This window comes from Pteronotus mesoamericanus, unplaced genomic scaffold (assembly GCF_021234165.1).
Source record: "Pteronotus mesoamericanus isolate MK-2021 breed Mesoamerican mustached bat unplaced genomic scaffold, CSHL_Meso_final contig_78, whole genome shotgun sequence".
Taxonomy (NCBI): Eukaryota; Metazoa; Chordata; class Mammalia; order Chiroptera; family Mormoopidae; genus Pteronotus; species Pteronotus mesoamericanus.
In genome coordinates this window covers 14,962,176-14,979,213 of record NW_026555258.1, presented here as the reverse complement: position 1 = coordinate 14,979,213, position 17,038 = coordinate 14,962,176, and the positions used below count along the sequence as shown (strand labels likewise).

Below are 17,038 nucleotides of genomic sequence, written 5' to 3'. Positions count from 1 at the left end.
TAGTACTTCTTGGGCAGGACGAAAAGGAAGTGGAACTATAACTAGTAGTCAGGCTCCTGGAAATGTCTAGGGCAGTAAATCTTGCATTGACTTCATCCTTCCTGAGAGTCATGTGGAAGCAGAAGTTGCGATCCAAGGCTCCTGATGCCTATTCCTTCAGACTCAGACAACAGAGCCTAAGACGCAGGGACAGGGATTGAGTGATAAAACAAAATGAGGCTCCTGTCTTCAAACCTTGTCTGGAGGCAGCTGCTAATATAGTTGCGGATCAAAAAGGAACTATTGTCCTTATAAATGCCATCAACATCACCACAGGTTTTATCAGTTCTTTCACAGTTACCATCTCATTTAATCTCCATAACAACACCGTGAGGAAGAGCCTTATGACTATAAACAGGATGAGGAAGGAGGAAGCAGAGGAGAGAGAAGGAAGTGGACAAGACCTGGGATGACAAGGACGGCTCCCATCATAGAGATGTGGAAACTGAGGCTGAATGACTTGCCCATCATATAGCAAGTAAAGTCCTGAGCTAACTTAGTTCTGTCTTCCATTAAATTCTGTTGTCTCTCTACTAAACCATGATATTTTTGCTATGCTGGTACAGGTATTAATAATGGGTAAGAAAAAACAAGTTCATGAATTCTAGGGCATCTCACTTCCAAAAGAAGGCTAATTTCTTGTTTCATAGACACCAGCAGAGCAGACACAGCCTCCTCGAATGGCATGGTACAGAAAAAAACAACACAGAGATCTTGGGTGGGTTACTAACCCTCTCTGAGAATCCAACTCCATGGCTTTAAAATTCAAGGCAATTGCCCTAGCTTGTGTGGCTCAGTGGATTGAGTGTTGGTCTGTGAACCAAAGGGTCACCAGTTCGATTCCCAGTCAGGGCACTTGCCTGGGTTTTTGGGCCAGGCATGTTTCTCTCCCTCTTCCTCCTTCCCTTTCCATCTCTCTAAAAATAAATAAATGAAATCTTAAAAAAAAAATTCAAGGCAATAATTATGAAGAGAGGCCTCAACAGTCCTTGGCCCAAAGTAGACCCTAAATAACAGAAGGCTCATGATGTTGATAATGATGATTCTTCAGGGGGGTTCTAAGAGTGAACATATAGGAGGCCGGGGGCAGAAGAGAGGTTCAGATGAGGTGGCTGGCAGGTTTGGTTTGGGCAGACATGGCCCTTCCTTTTTAACCAGGCCTTTGACGCCTGCTTCAAATATTATTTTCTAAAGTAATAATTTGCTAAACCAAGCAGTTCATGGGCCTTACTTCACAAATTATTACTTTGCTGTTTCAAAAGCCTCCCATAACGAGAACCAGCCCTCCACAAGGCAGGCAGAGAGTCAGAGCCGAGCTCCACGAGGAAAGCATTGTCTCAGGGCAGCATACGCATGGAATATATTTTTGGCCAGTGCTAGCTGGATTTTCAGCAGGGAGAGAAAGGCCAAAATGCTTTTAAAAATCACATAGCTTAGATCTGGACTAAAGTCTGTTCACTCCAAACGTTAACTATCATGGATGCTGCCTCCCTGTTTCATTGACAGAATATCTCTAATACAGGTTGTACAGCCTGGTCAGAAGAAAAGAGATTCCCTCTGGGGAGAAAGGGTGAGGTTCCTACTTCTGAGTGACTTCCCCCAATGTCTGCATTCTTCACCAGAGAGGAAAAAGTGTCTTTTCACTATGTTACAGTCCTGCCTGGTAGGCGCTTCATGAAACATAACTAAGTTGACCAGAAGGCAAGGGCATGGCTGAAACACAGGGCTCTACTATTTGAGCCATTGATCTTAACCACCGCGGGTGAAAATGTTTCCATGGGAAAATGTGGTCAGAGTTCCCTTCCGTGCTGAGGTGCCAGAAACACCTCTCCCTTACCGCCTTGCACTAGGCTCAGCGAGGCCGCGTGGTGTCATGGAAAGAGCTCTATGTTTAGAGCATGATGACATCAGTTCCAGTCCCAGGTTTCCTGCTGTATTAGTAGAATGACCCTTGGACTCCCTGAGGCTCAGTTTCTTTATCGGTCGAGCACGCATGAAAACCCCTACTTCTTTGGGATCTTCTGAGCTTAAAGGAAAAAGAACATTTGCAGAATCACTTTGAAAGCTGTCAACCCCTGTACAGCTTTAAAGGGTGGGCAGTAACTGTCCAGTCTGCTAGGATGTGAGCCACCCTACACAACTGCTACATGAAAGCAGGCGTTCGCTCTTCAGGGCTCCATGGCCAAGGTCCCCGGCCTCTCTGTGGAGATGCGCCTGCTCCTGCCTCAAAGTGGCCCAGGCGACTCTGCTCCAAAAGCTTCAACTTCCAGACTGCATGAGCTCCAAGATAAAGAGAACTGAGAGGGAGCAGTGTTTGCAACACATGTGGACAATATGTGGGGTAGATCATGCCCCTGCATGGGGCCCTCCCAATGGAGGGCAAGGATGAGGTGGAAGGCCTGAGGGAGGAGGAGGCTGTGGCAGAGCACAGGGTAGGTGGCTTCCCAGCTCAAGGGGTGGAGTTTCCTCACCTGCTCCACCCTTGTCCAGCATGAGACACTAAACACCACCGATGTTTTCTGCCCTCTATGGCCACTGTAACATGTTAATAAATCAAGCATCAGATTAAAACATGTATCCAAAAGCTATTCATCTCATCTCTACCATTGGCCCTTGGGTTTCAGTGATAGTGTTAGCCCAGGGCAGTAGGCACAATAGATTTATTAAAGCAGGCCACCCGCATTCAGCAGCTGTGGCAGAAGGAAGAACTGAGAATTTTCCATGTGCCAAGTGAGCTTTCTTGCTTCTTTTTCCTTTATCCTGTTCAGGGTGCCCACCCTAAGGAAAGCTCTTCCCATACAGTTTCCCTGTGGATATGTCCTTAATTATTCATCATGGGCCTCAGAAAAAAAAAACCAAATCTCTTTAGAGACACCCTCAACAATGAAGACCTAACCCTTATTCCTGACCCTTTCTCTCCACAAACCATTTTGTCTGGATTCATCCGCAAACAGAGCTCACAATTTCACACCTCAGCTTTTGTTCCCTCAACTTGGTGGACCACTTCACCCCAGCCCCTTGCCTGTCACCAGCGTAGTCCCCCTCACTGAAATCCCGTTCATTTCCAAGGCCCAGCTCAATGTCGTCTTCTCTAGGAAGCTCCTCTGGATCGGAATCTCCCTCCACAGCCCTCTGCATTCCTTCTCCTCTCTTGACCTGTTACTAGGTGCTAATTTCATTCACACAACGGAGGAGGCATCAGAAGGCTCAGGTTTGCATAAGTGCACCTCCCACATGCATGTGTGCCACATCGTGGACAACTCTAAAAGCCCCTCCTTCCTTTATCTGTAATATGAGAGTAATAATTACATGAGATCTGTCTAGAAAGTACCCAGCCATGCAGCCTTGTAGTATGAAAAATAGAGACATTTATGGAAGAAGATACAAAAGAAACACTGTACAAAGGACAATGACGCCTCAGTCCCCTTCAAAGTAGGCACCTTGGACCTCACACAGTTCTTCCAGCATCTCTTCCAGTATTCAAAACACTCCATAGAATCCTTTGTTGTAATCACCATCAGCTGCCCCATGATATTTCCCTGAATCTCACTGATGGTCTGAAATCTCTCCCTTTTCGAAGGTGATTTTAATTTAGGGGAAAAGCCGTAAGTCACAGGGTGCCAAATCTGGGCTGTAGGATGGCTGAGTCACTGGGTAATTTGATGTTTTGCCAAAAAACTCTGCAAGAGACATGTGCATGAACGGGTGCATTGTCATGATGAAGCTGCCAATCATCAGTTGCCCATAGCTGCAGCTGTTTTTAACATATTGCATCTCTCAACTAACAAAGAACATTGAGATAGTACCCCTTCTTAATTGTCTGGCCTGGAGAGGAGTACTCATGATGAACAACACCTTTCCAATTAAAAAAACACAGTTAACATGGCCTTGACACATATATAACAGGTTCTCAGATCCAATTCTGATCCATCACAAGTGATTAGAAAATGTCTGATAAATGCATAATGATAATTAAAAACATGAACGAGTTAAACAGGAGTTAGGAAACAGGACAGCAGACTTCTTTCAGCATGAGAATGACCCCTTCTCTATCGCCTCAATTAGGGTTCTCTTGATATTTTTTCATAATATATACTTGTTCCCTTCATAGAGCCTGTCACAACATGAATTGTCTATGTATGCACATTGATTTGTCTCTCAGTTGCATTTGACCATCTCCACCCGCAGCGATGGGAACCACTTCTCTTTTGGCCATTGACTACCCAGCACCCAGGACAGTACCTGGCATGCCACAGCCACCACACGCACACACAAGCATGCGTGCGTGCATATGTGTGTGTGTATGTATACATATATATGAATGAATGCATAGGTATTTTTATTTCATTTATAAAACCAGAAAATCAGAATCATGCCCAGATGAAAGGTTAAGACAGAGGGCAGCGTTTTGATCAATAACTCCTTATTAACATAAGAAGAGCCACCTTCTCGCCTCAACCCCATCCTCTAGTCTGGGTTAGGGGCATAATCTGTGTTCCCATTCCTTCTTACACTCTGTCCCATGAAAACACTTATCATGCTGTATTGCATTTATCTATTTCCTTGTCTGCTTGCCTACTAGACTTTAGTCTTCAAAAAGAACCATTTTTCATTGGTTGTATTATGTCCCAAATGCAAAGCCACCTGTGCTAAAACACAGCAACAACTGTGGAAGTTCTGTCTGACATGTGGCTCAGGGCCACTCCGCTTGCTCTTAGGTGCTTTTTCCTTTTATCTAGACTCTTTTTTCACCAACATTTCTCCTTATTTACACAATGTTGAAACAAACATAACTGAGATTTTGGTTTCACACATTTACATTGGTGACTCCACATTCATATGACAGTTCTGCCACATCTCAGACAACTGCAAATTTTCTCTCTGCCTGGGACCCCTATGTACATCATGCGAGACAGACTGGCATGTATAGTATGCATGTGTGGTGGGGACATCAGGAACTGCAAACACACAGGGAAGCCCTGGGGGAGGGGGTGAATAATTTTGATGGAACCCCACTGCCCTTAAGTTCTCAGAGGCTAGAAAAACCAGCAAAGTCTCAGTGAACAGTTTTAAAGACAGTTCAGTCTTTGGAAAGAGTGTCCACAGCAGATGAGTAAAAGCAGAGAACTCCTGTGACTATCTGACTACCACAGAATCAAAGGAGCTGCCACAGGGGAAAGAGCCTACTAGGAAAGAATCAAAAAATTAAATTTCAAGTCATAGGTACTGAGGGGCGGAGGTCATGATCCAAGCTGGAGAAAGCCAGAACCAGGGCAGCTAGGACTGGGAGAAGTGTCATGTGTGAACATGAGGCACTCTCATGTGATTCCGCAGTTACGCCCACCACCTTTCTAGGCTGCTATCATTTTACAGAGGATGAAATTGAGGCTCAGAGAGGCTTAGTAATTTACCGAGGATCACAGTGTTCCTAAGTGGCCGTATCAGAACTGGAAACAAGATCTGTATGCTCCGAATTCTCTACTGACCTCACCCTATGACAATGCCTCCTGGTTGGTGACTAGGATGCCTCTGGCTGACCTCTCAGGCATGAGCTAGACCTGTGGTTCCCAGTCCTGAATTAGAGTCTAAAATGAAGGGAAGGAGGGAGGGAGGTAGGGAGGGGGAATAAAGATTCTGGCTTGACACCAGCCCTACTGGAAAAGGATCTTCAGAGTCATGACCTGTGACTTCATATTGAAAAGCCCTCTCTAGGTGATTCCCACGCCCAAGGACAGAGAACTATGCACCTGGAGGGGACTTAGGCTCTGGCTCTGGTGTTTGACTTAATTACTTCAACTATTCCTTCAGTTCCTGGTCTGAGTGTCCAGGTCTCTGTGTCTGCTAGAACTCAGAGTAAACTTACTTCACACTGATCTAAGGAAAATACTAAAGATATATCCCATGCTTTATTACTCCTAAAACATGTACTTTCGATATATCTGAAATTCACATGTGTCCTACAAGTGATGATGAGGTGGGAATAGCTTCGGTTATCCAGGTGGCAGAAACCACTGTGTGTGAACTTGGGTGTCATTCCTGGTGGGTCAGCTGGATACAGACAACCCTTGATCTTTCAGTATACAAACTACTCAAGAACTAATTGTGAAAGGGACATGAGTCCCATATGCTGACATCCTTCCCTGACAACTGCTGGTAAGATCAGAAAAGTACTGGCAGTAAAATTTGAAGAAAAATTCCAGAGGTAATAATGGAGTCTTCTTTTAAAAAATGCAGTAATAAAAATGAATGATGTATTAATACATGGTACAACATGGATGAACCTCAAAAAACACTATGCTAAGTGAAAAAAGCCAGTCACGAAGGACCACATATTGTAAGATTCCATTTCTATGAAATGTCAAGAATAGGCAAATCCATAGAGACAGAAGTTGACTACTACTGTCTGTTTAGAATTGGGGAAATGAGAGGAATAAGGGTGTCGGTGCTAATGGGGAAAGGGTTTATTTTGAGGGTGTTAAATATGTCCTAAAATTAATTGTGGTGATAGTTACACCTCTATGAATGTACTAAAAATGATACTATCAACAGGCAAATTGTATGGTACATACATTATATCTCAGTAAGGCTGTCAAAAAAAAAAAAGAAAAGAAAACTATGATAGGAGAAGAAAGAAGTACAGTATAGCTAATCCTTTGGATAGCAAAGGGGACAATGGTATATGCAAAATCCCAGAATTCAATGACCTTGAGTCAAAAAGTGATTCAGAAAAGGGAGAGGCTGGATGTGAAGAAGTTTCATAATATGTGAACATTTATTTTACTTTTATACCACAAAAATGATGTATTACAAAAATGTAATCAGAATAAATGAGCTATTTCAATAAACCTAAAAATTTAATTGGTTAAGAAAGCCTGGGGTTATAGTTCAGTTGGCAGCATTTTCTTTTCTTTCTTAATGGCATTTAAAATAAAGTAGTTCTTAAAATCAATGGCATCTCGATGCAATGAAATACGTATTTAAGTCTCAGCTACTTCAGGCTGATTTTTTCCAGTCAGTGACTAGCTATGAAATAACACATACCTTCTCCATTCCTAAACTTTCATAGTTCTATAGTGGATTTATTTCTAAGGATGCTCTTGGCTCTCAAATATCCCATTTCTACTTTAAATTTCTATTCATGTCTGGTGGGAAATTCACCATTCATTAGATCCTACACCAGATCACAGGATAAAAATCAGGATAAAAGGAAAATGTCACATCTGTCTGTACCTTCTACTGAAAGAAATACACTGAGAGAGAACGGTAAAATGATTTCTTGTAACTTTCTTTTTATTACCTGTACATTTCATTGCTTACTCCTCTCTGGATCCCAGATCCCCAGAGACCTGAGAGTGAAAGGAATAACTCAATAAGAGGGAAAAGTCTGGGGCTGTAGTCAGATTGTTTTTGCCACCGCAGCCAGCTGCTTGGGCAAAAGTGCTCGCCCCTGGATGAGTTCTCCGTGGGGTGTAAGTGTCCAGCTTGTAGGTGGCTTCCTGATGCTCAGTGTGCAGGGCACCAAGCAGGACATCTACAGCAGTAACCTCAGCGGGAACGCAGAAGGAGATAAGAGAAAAGAAAGAAATACAACGGGAGAAGAGACTGGCTTCTAAGCTCCGTCAGAAAAGTAAATCTTTCTTAGTAGGTTCCAGGATTCCTTTTAGTCACCAGACTTTATGAAAGATTATTTGTGTCTAAAATGCAAAGGCCCATGTTTACTTTAGCAGTCTCCAAAGCAAGTGAGAAATTAGAAATGCCTGAATGTTAACACTGGAGAAATGGTAAATAAAGCCTAGACTATAAAACACTACACAGACACTAAAGTGTTTGCAAACACTATAAAGAAAGATTCGGCTTTTACCATGTAACAACAACAACAAAAAGGTAGAAAAAATTTAAAAATATATTATGCTCTCCATTATATAAAGAATATGCACTGTCTGGGAAGGAAATATGCCAGAAATTCTGCTCGTCTCATACTGGTGTAATTCTGAGTTATTTGTTCCTGTTTCTGCATTTCCATTCTATAATAAATGTGCAATACCCTTTTCCATCATGAAAATTAATTCTACTAAACATAATTTAAAATGTTTTCCTTATTCTAAAAAATAAGATCATGTTTATTACAGAAAATTTAAAAGATGGAAATATAAATCTGCCAGACCTAACACAAAGAAAACACCTTGTAATAACGTGAGAGCATTTGGGTATATACCTTACATTCACTGCTGCTTGAGTAAATACATGGCATGCATGCACACATGCATGCATGCACACACGAAATCCACAGTAGATGAGACACTGCGCAGTCTACCCATCCTGCCCAGCCTGTAACTCTACTTCTGACCCTGGTCCCAATACACCTAGCACTGGACTGTTTTAGCCTTGGTTTCCCTAAGTAACCCCAGGTGGCCCAATCATATTTTTTTCTCCTGGAAATTAAAGCTGGCAATACCGACATCCTAGGAAGATCAGCATCTGGCTGAAACACTGGCCGGAGGTGGTGGCTTTATTCCATAAACCGAGGCAAGAGGTGATGGACCTCCAAAATATCGACAGAATAGCACCTGCGGTTCCTAATAACTCCCCTGTTCCTGTGTCTCCTTGATTCACGAGATTTCTCCTTCTTGGTAAAGATATCCACACCGCTATAGCCAGAAGCGCTTTAATTAAGATATCCCATGTACTATTTTGTAACTCTCTTTCTTCAACAGTAATACATAATGATTTTCTTTTCTTTCCTTGTTGTGAACATCCTTACATGTAAATTTTTATAAACATTTTTTCCTAAAATACCTTGTCTTTTGATAACATTTATAATTTGCCTTTAAGAAAGTATTTTTTTGAATCCTCGCCCGATATGTTTATTGATTTTAAAGAGACAAGAAGAAGGAGAGAGAGAAACATCAATATGAAAGAGAAACATAGATCAGTTGCCTCCAGTACCTTCTCCGACCAGGATCTAACACTCAACCCAGGAATGTGCCCTGCCCAGGGATCAACCTGCAAACTTATGGTGCACAGGACGGTGCTCAAACCAACTGAGCCATGGGTCCAGGGAATAAAGTTTTATTAGACCCTCGATTTCAGAAGGGCAGTACGGTGCCTCTGGATGCTTCCTCCCTGGCTTCTTCGGCTTCTTCAGCTTCCTCCACCTCCTTGCCCTCGGCTGGGGCCTGATACCTCGGCGGATGCCCCAACCCTGACTCTGCTCCAGATACAAGGGGGGAACCCCCCCAAACCGGAATTTATTTATAAAAAGTTGTGTATTTATTCTTACATGTTAGAGCTTCAGTCACCTTCAAAGTACTCTCCATTTGATGCAACAGAACTATCGAGACTTTTTTCCACTGCTCAAAACAGTTTTTGAAGTTGTCGATTTTGATGTCTTTTAGTACTTCTGCTATTTTCTTGTTTGTTTGTTTCTTTCTTTCTTTCACCTATTCCACATTGGCATAATATTTCAAGTACTTTTTTTATCCAGGGAAACAAAAAAAAAAAGGCACTTGGGGCAAAATCAAGTGAATATGGAAGGTGAAGCATGGGTGTCATGCCATTTTTGGTCAAAAACTGCTCAGCACTCAGTGCGGTGTAGGCAGGTGCCCTGGTAAATCACCCCTCATGAAATGGGCAAACACATTGAAAGAGCCTTCAAAAAACTTCAGCCGAATACAGCTCCTCACAACAATGGCAGCTGGTACACTGATACAGATGGGTTCCCAAATGACTCACCTAGCAGGGAAAAGCCTGTACTCCAAGGGACCTGCTCTCCAGAAGATAATTCTGGATTTTTGGAATCCCCTTCGTATGTCTACTCTGTCTCAGTGGTGCTTCGTGTGGGACTTCAGGAGGTTACAGGAGGATCCTCCAGCCGAAGTCAGTGGGGCTCAGTCCAAGAACATAATGGTTTGGGATGCGGTCATTTTGGGGCCTGAAGGGATCTCGTTTGAGGATAGACAATGTAAGCTTATAATATTGGGTTTGCCAAAAAGTTCGTTTGGTTCTTCCGTAAGATGGCTCTAATAGCACTTCGTTGTCTTTAACGTCATTCAAAAAATTTTTGCTAGATGGTATTGTGACAGCTGTCATATCAGCACACTTTAAAAAAAAAAACCTTATCAATATTGGTAAATTTTTGTGTAGCATTTTAATATTGAAGATAGAAGAAAACAAGCCATAATTTTGGCATATGATGCTTTATTATTTAAAGAAAGGTAAAAAACACAGCTAGAATGCAAGAAAAGATTTGTGCAATTAATAAAGAAGGTGCTGGGATTGATTGAACGTGTCAAAAGTGGTTTGTGAAGTTTTGTGCTAAAGATTTCTGGCTGGACAATGCTCCATGATTGGGTAGACCAGTTGAAGTTGATAGCCATCAAATTGAGAGATTAATTGAGAATGATCAACAGTATGCCACATGGGAGATGGCTGACATACTCAAAATATCCAAATCAATAAAATTGGTGAAAATGAAAAAGGTGACTTTTATTTTACAGAAAAAAACCATATATACTTTTTGGCCAACTCAATGGAATTCACTGAGGTATGCCCAAATAAACCACCTACAATTGGATTTGTCTCTAAGATGTTGCATCTGAATGTCTATACAGAGAGTAGTATATGTCTGGACATACTTCAGAATCATTGGAGTCTGACTTATGATGTGTCTTCCACTTTAACATCCTCACAGTCTCTGTTGGATAATCCCAGTCCCAACAGTCCAGCCAGCAGCCAGGCCGCTACGCTGTACCAGGAGAACAAGAAGGGATATGAAAAACGTGTTTCTGTGACAGTAGAGCAGACCTAGAATGTTTGTTGACTTGGGTGCAGCAAAAGAAGAGAGTGGGCATAAGAAAAATATATATTGATGTGTCTGTCACCTTCCTATTCTTCAGTGTCATTACATTCACTTCATTAAAAGCAAATACTTATTATGCTGCTTCCATCTTCCCTCCCCAAGCTTTTCCTATTCCTATCTTCTCCTTGAACATCAAAAAACACCCTCTATGAGATCAAATGTACTGTCCTTACGTTACGTGCAAGAATTACTAATGCTTAATTCCTCTTCTGTTGTATCTCATCTCCAGCTTTAGGGCAGTATTTTGTTACTGTACTTTACACTAATCTTTATTAATTGTTATAGAAGTGGTGCTTCTGCATAGCTTGATGACCAGGATGTTATTTTTAACAAAATGGTTGCTGAAATGCTTCTTCCTGGCTGAAACACTTGTGTTGGATTTAGCCACAAATGTTTGGAATATGGCCTATAGAAAACACGGAAACAAATCCATGTAAACATCCATTTAAAAGAGAGATGAAAGTTAAAAATGCTATTTCTCTAAGCTAAAATTCACCAATTTGAATTACAAGATGGTTTTTACTGGTAGGAAGAAGAATGTTAAAGGACTCAGCCAAAGGAGTACAGCAGCTGTAGTAACTGACACATCCTTTCCTTGCAAGATATTCACTGGGCACGCTCAGGCTAAGATTCGGACTTACTGTATCCGCAGGTTCCACATCCACAGATTCAACCAACCACAGAGCTAAAATATCCGGGTTAGGGGTGTGGAAACGATGTGTTGTGGCTGACATGTACTTGGTAGTTATGCCTCTGATGGTTGTGTCTGTACTGATGGATACCTAGGGAGGACTGTACTGGAAGTCTTCTGTGTTTTTGCTTTTTAAAGAGGTGTGGGAGCAGAGGAATGCAAACAATCACTAATTTTTAAGGTAGAAAAGGTTGGTGATCCTTTCATCTTTTTAAAGGTGCCATGCTACATTAGATGAACAAATTTATAATCTTCCCTCATTTTTTAGAGTTTTAATTAACCCAATGAAAGGAGCATATCTGTGGCAAAGTCTTTCCCACTCAAATCCTGAGATAATGCTGCATACTTTAGTTTCCTTTTCCCTTTCAACATTATAAGGACCTTAAAGTCAATGTTTGCGATCTTTCTTTGGATACTTACACTTTTAAATAGACAGTACATTTAAGTAGCAGTGTGGAACAAGGCTTGTGTTCTGTCTAAATGTTTCATTGTCACTTTTTGTGTATTTATCACTTCTAAATCTATTTTTGCACAATGCTTGTAAAACTGTATATTTTTCGAAACTTGTAAGTAAAAATAATTTTTAAAAAATTTTATTAATTTATATTATAAAAGAAACTATAATAGAGGCTAATACACATTATTATATGACTCCTAATAAAGTAAGAAGATGACAAAGTTTTAGTGGTTTATAAGGTAAATCCTCTAAGGTCCATTGTCTATAAGGGGGCACAATAAGTCCCGTCATTTCAATTTAGTAAGTTGTTTTACAATGAGATCATTTCAAGTTAATGTTTATTATTTTGGGCTAGAGATCATTGGAAAAATGTAAGTTTATTGTCAACTGTAAGAATAACTTAGAAAAATATGAACGAAGCCAAGTTACAGATTCCGGGGGAAAAAAGGTAACATTTTGAAATTCTTAAAGACCATCATCAGTCTCATTCATCAGAGTGCTGTTTTACGAGTACTCTTTTTGAAATAACCTTCATGTTTACCTTTCAAATGTCCCCCCCAAAAGTCATATAGTATCTGTATTGGGCAGTAATATTGCTTTTTGGAACTAATTTAGATTGACTATTGGTTCAACTAAATATGCATCCTAAGGACCATCCCATTATTTTTTTTTCTTATTTTTTCCTTTTTTTTTTCTTTCTTTTTTTTTCTTGGTACATAAGAAAGATTTGAAGGAAATGAGGGGAGCTTTTCATACTCATGGGTTTCAGGATTATACCATAATAAAAGAAGGCTGATACACTCCTTAGTTAATTATGACATGGTTTTGAAACAGATTGTTATAAAGGAAAAAGAAGCTTAAGGGAACATAGGAGTGTTAATATTTCTTCAACATCCTGAAGTGGGATTGTTGGATCATATGGCAGATCTATTTTTAGTTTTTTTGTGGAACCTCCATATTGTTTTCCACAGTGGCTACACCATTTAACATTCCCACCAACAGTGTACAAGGGTTCCAGTTTCTCCACATCCTTGCCAACACTTACTGTTCTTTGTTCTCTTGATAATATCCATTCTGACATATGTGAGTTGATACCTCATTGTGGTTTTGAGTCACAATAGCCAAGATATTGAAACAACCTAAATGTCCATAACCAGATGAATGGATAAAGAAAGTGTGGATTATATATACAATGAGGCATTATTCAATGTTTAAAAAGGAGATTCTGCAACGTGACGACATGGATGAACCTCGAAGACATTATGCTAAGTGAAATAAGCCAGTGACAGAAGGACAAATATTGCATGATTCGACTTACATGAGATATCCAAAATAGTCAACCTCATAGAAACAGAGAACAGAATGTTCATTTCCAGGGGCTGGGGGAAGGGGAAATGGGGAGTTACTGATAAACAGGCCTAAAGTCTTAAGTTTACCAGGTGAATAAGGTTTAGAGATCTGCTGTACAGCAAGTACCTTCAGTTAACAATACTGTGTTGTACACTTAAAGATTTGCTAAGAGAGGAGAGCTCATGTTAACTGTTCTTACCACAATAAAATAAGATTAAAAACAAAGGAGCTTAAAATTGTTCGGCGAGCTAGAATAACATACTGCTACGCTGTATCCTATGTCACTTAGCTGACCAGCGATCCCTTTCAAATCATGCTCCCTTAAGCCTTTATTTTCCTCACCCTCCTTTCCAGTGGCCTCTCTTGAAAATCCTCCTCATCCACAGATGGTCAACATTATGATGGAATTTTGTTTTTCTCTCATGTGAATTTGGAGCCGATAGAAGCTTCCCAACTCCTTGGTGGGACCTGCTGACAAACCCGTTGGCCCCAGAGCTATCTGTGACGTCAAGATGATGCTTCTGAGATTCCTCTTGGTACCTTCTGCTGAACCACAGGGCCCAGTGGACAAGCACTGATGAGGGCTTGGAGTTCAGACGTTGTCACTTCCCTGCACAAAGCCAATGTGACCTGGAGCGCATGACTGACTGATCCCTCCTCTGTGGTCTCCCCCATTAGAACACAATGGCGTCTAGTTCTTACAGAGAGAACAGGGAATGGGTTAACAACATCAAATTCCATGCAGAGGTACTTGGGGGAAGGTGCCAAAAAGGACCTTGTTTTTAAATTAAGGTGGTTGCACTCAAAACTCTCCAAGGGCACTTTTTGGCTGACACTCTAGCAGTCTACGATGAATCAACCCTGAAACTTGCACTGAGGCAACCACATTAAAGAATATGCACCACCCGGGGAGATGTAAGAAAGCTGCATGAGGAATGGAGTGCCCCTAGATAGTGAGGGGGAGGACACCAGAGGCAACCCACAGGCCCTCCGGGTCTAATAGGAAAGGATAATTTAGGCTCCTCTCTTTACATAGATTTCCTGTACTTTCGACATGAAATCTACCACATTCCTGATAGTTACACACTTCTGATCTCGGCTCGTTCAGTTGATTAGTTTTTTTAGGAGTATTAGAAGTTTGCCCTGGAACACTGTAAGGGCACACAGACCTCTTATACTTTTGATGCCAAAGGTCGCACTTTGGATTAGGCACCAGGGGCCAGGCCTCTAGACCACAGACGCAAATACACCAGCAATTTTCCAGAAGCCAAATCAGTGGGAAAAGTGGCAAAGAAGATGCAGCTGAGAGACATTTTTTGTGGCTGTCTTAAGGACATAAAAAGTCATGAAGTATAAAAAGGCCTCAGAAGGATTCCCCCATCTCCCTTTCCAGAGCAGAAATGTCCCTCCTAGCTTGTTTTGGAATCTGAGCCAGAAGACCCTGGGTGGGGACCCTGCTCCTGGCCCAGCCACCAGCTCCCTGTGTACCTGAACAAACTCGGACGGGCCCCGCTCCCCTGCAGCCTTTGGGACAGCGATGTTCTTGGATTGCCCCAGCAGTTCCTGGGCCAGAGACGGGTCAACTTTCCAGACGTGCCAACTCTCAGCCAGGGATGCCAGACCTGGTCTAGGGGGCTGCCTGCCTGGGGCTGTGGGCTAGAGAGTTTGAGAGGGCCTGGAGTTTCAACCCCTCGCTGTGGCTAGATGCCAGTGAGTGTCTGTAACTTTCACACATGTTCCTGTGCAAGTGCCTAAAGATTTCTATAGAAAGTGTTACCACCGAAACGTGAATGAACTGCCAATGCGAGTCTTCACATACACCACATCGTGCCATCCTCAGTGCCTAATCTGGAATATTCCAATTCTTTCTCATTATCTTCAACCAGTCATTTTTTCAAACATTTCAAAGCAGTAGAACTCACCTTTCTGAAACCCCTTATATATACATCCTTATGAGAACGGACGGCAGGGGGGCTATCAGATTGCACCCAACACCTCTCTTCACCCCCCCTCGGCTATGCCCACTGCACAGCTTGCTTTCCCTGTCCCCTGAGTTCTAGCCACAGATCCCTTACGCTCTGAGTAACATATGTGAAAACCATGGTTTAAGGATTTTTATAAACAAATGGAATCTTTCCTAAAGTCCAATTTCAAAATCATCAATGTTTAGCAGGGAAAGAAATTTAAGCAAATTCACATGCAGTCAGCGTCAGGATGCATTCAGCAAGCGTTTTCTGAATACGGGGTGCAGGCCTTGCACAGTGCTAGCCAGTAGGGGTGAAGAGACAAATAAGACACAACTCTGTTGCCAAATAGACCTTATTACTGAGCGGCCTTAGAAAAGCCACTTGCATCTCTCCGAGTCCCTGTTCTGTCCTTGAGAAGTGAAATGTGCTCACAGTGTGAATGCTCATGGCTGTTGTCATCTGGAACCTCTCCAGTTTCCAGAAGCTGAGTTCCAGAGTACGATGTCAGGCTCAACTTCTGGTTTCCTGGCTTTGCAGGTGAGCTGTGTTTCAGATTCCACGACTGCAGAGTGCGGGAGAGGTCAGCAAGGACACACTGATGAGAGTGGCTGGGGAACAGCAGGGATGGGGCTCATGCCGGAGTCTTCCGACCCAAAGTGCTGAAGATATTGAGGCTTAGATGTTGGTGGGAAAGGACTTCAGGTGTAGGGTGCCCACAGTCTAGCAGAAATGACACTGTCAGATCTATCAGTCTGATAGTGAGTTCACATTATATTTAACATTCCCTTCTGCATTCCAAATGCTTTATAATTCACAAAGTATTTTCACTGGTAGGATCATATTTGATCCTTCTAGCAAGGATTTAGGTGTGTAGGAGGGACATTGTGCCCATTTCAGAGATGGAGCACCTGAGTTTCAGAGATGTGAGCTGATTTGCCCAATATCAGGTAAGTGACAAGCAGCAGAGCCTGAACATCTCAACAAGTCAGAGTGCTGAGCTCCATGCTCCTTGCTCTAGTTGACTGCTATATTGAATTAGAGACAGGCGTGGGTCTGAGCTTTGGCTTGGGAGTGTAAAGACGGAGTGACTTTGTGAGAACTAAAGAAGAACGGGAGGTGACATTGATTGACTATATCCCATGATATCAAAATGAAGCATAGTGTCCTGGCTGGTGTGGCTCAGTGGACTGAGTGCCTGCCCATGAAACTAAAGGTTGCTGGTTTGATTCCCTGTTGGGGCAGAAACCTGGGTTGCAGGCCAGGTTCCCAGTTGGGGCATGTGAGGGGCAACCGACTGATGTATCTCTTCCACATTGATGTTTTACTCTTTCTTTCTCCCTCTCGTAACCTCTCTCTAAAAGTAAATTAATAAAATATTAAAAAAATAAAATTGAACTCAAAATGAAGCACAGTTATTGCCTTTTGGAATTTCACAGAAGCATGGGGAAGACAGGCATATCAAGAGGTAAACAGTATCTTGTGCAATGAGTCCTATTCCAGAGATATGTACAGGCATTTGTTGAACTGTTTGTACCAACCATGTATTAGATGCATTTTATTCGCAACTTTCTGAGGACAAAACTAAGGTTCAGAGAGGCTAAGTCACCAGCCTCCAGTCCATGCAACCAGCACATGGAAGGAGCAGGAGTTGAACTCTAGTCACACTAACTCAGAAG

At 42.0% G+C, this 17,038-nt stretch overlaps 2 protein-coding genes across 5 annotated transcripts in view; one reads left to right on the top strand and one right to left on the bottom strand.

The window, feature by feature from the left end:
* Positions 1-17,038, bottom strand: part of ASTN2 (astrotactin 2) — an 807,209-nt gene that overhangs the window by 67,337 nt on the left and 722,834 nt on the right. The gene's annotated exons all lie outside the window — the stretch shown is intronic.
* LOC129079321 (ubiquitin-conjugating enzyme E2 A-like) lies at positions 9,847-10,846 on the top strand. Of its 2 annotated transcripts, none has more exons than XM_054584481.1 (2): positions 9,847-9,991; positions 10,638-10,846. In XM_054584481.1, the coding sequence occupies exons 1-2, from the start codon at positions 9,847-9,849 to the stop codon at positions 10,844-10,846; spliced, it is 354 nt and encodes a 117-aa protein (XP_054440456.1). The 2 variants fall into 2 exon arrangements, with proteins under 2 accessions (XP_054440456.1, XP_054440455.1); XM_054584480.1 differs by having other exon boundaries at positions 9,847-10,008; positions 10,565-10,846.

Coding starts and splice junctions, on each gene's coding strand:
- LOC129079321 (XM_054584480.1), top strand. CDS start 9,847: ATGTCTACTCTGTCTCAGTGGTGCTTCGTGTGGGACTTCAGGAGGTTA. Junction 10,009..10,564: donor AGGATAGACAATGTAAGCTT/ATAATATTGGGT, acceptor TTTTTGGCCAAC/TCAATGGAATTCACTGAGGT.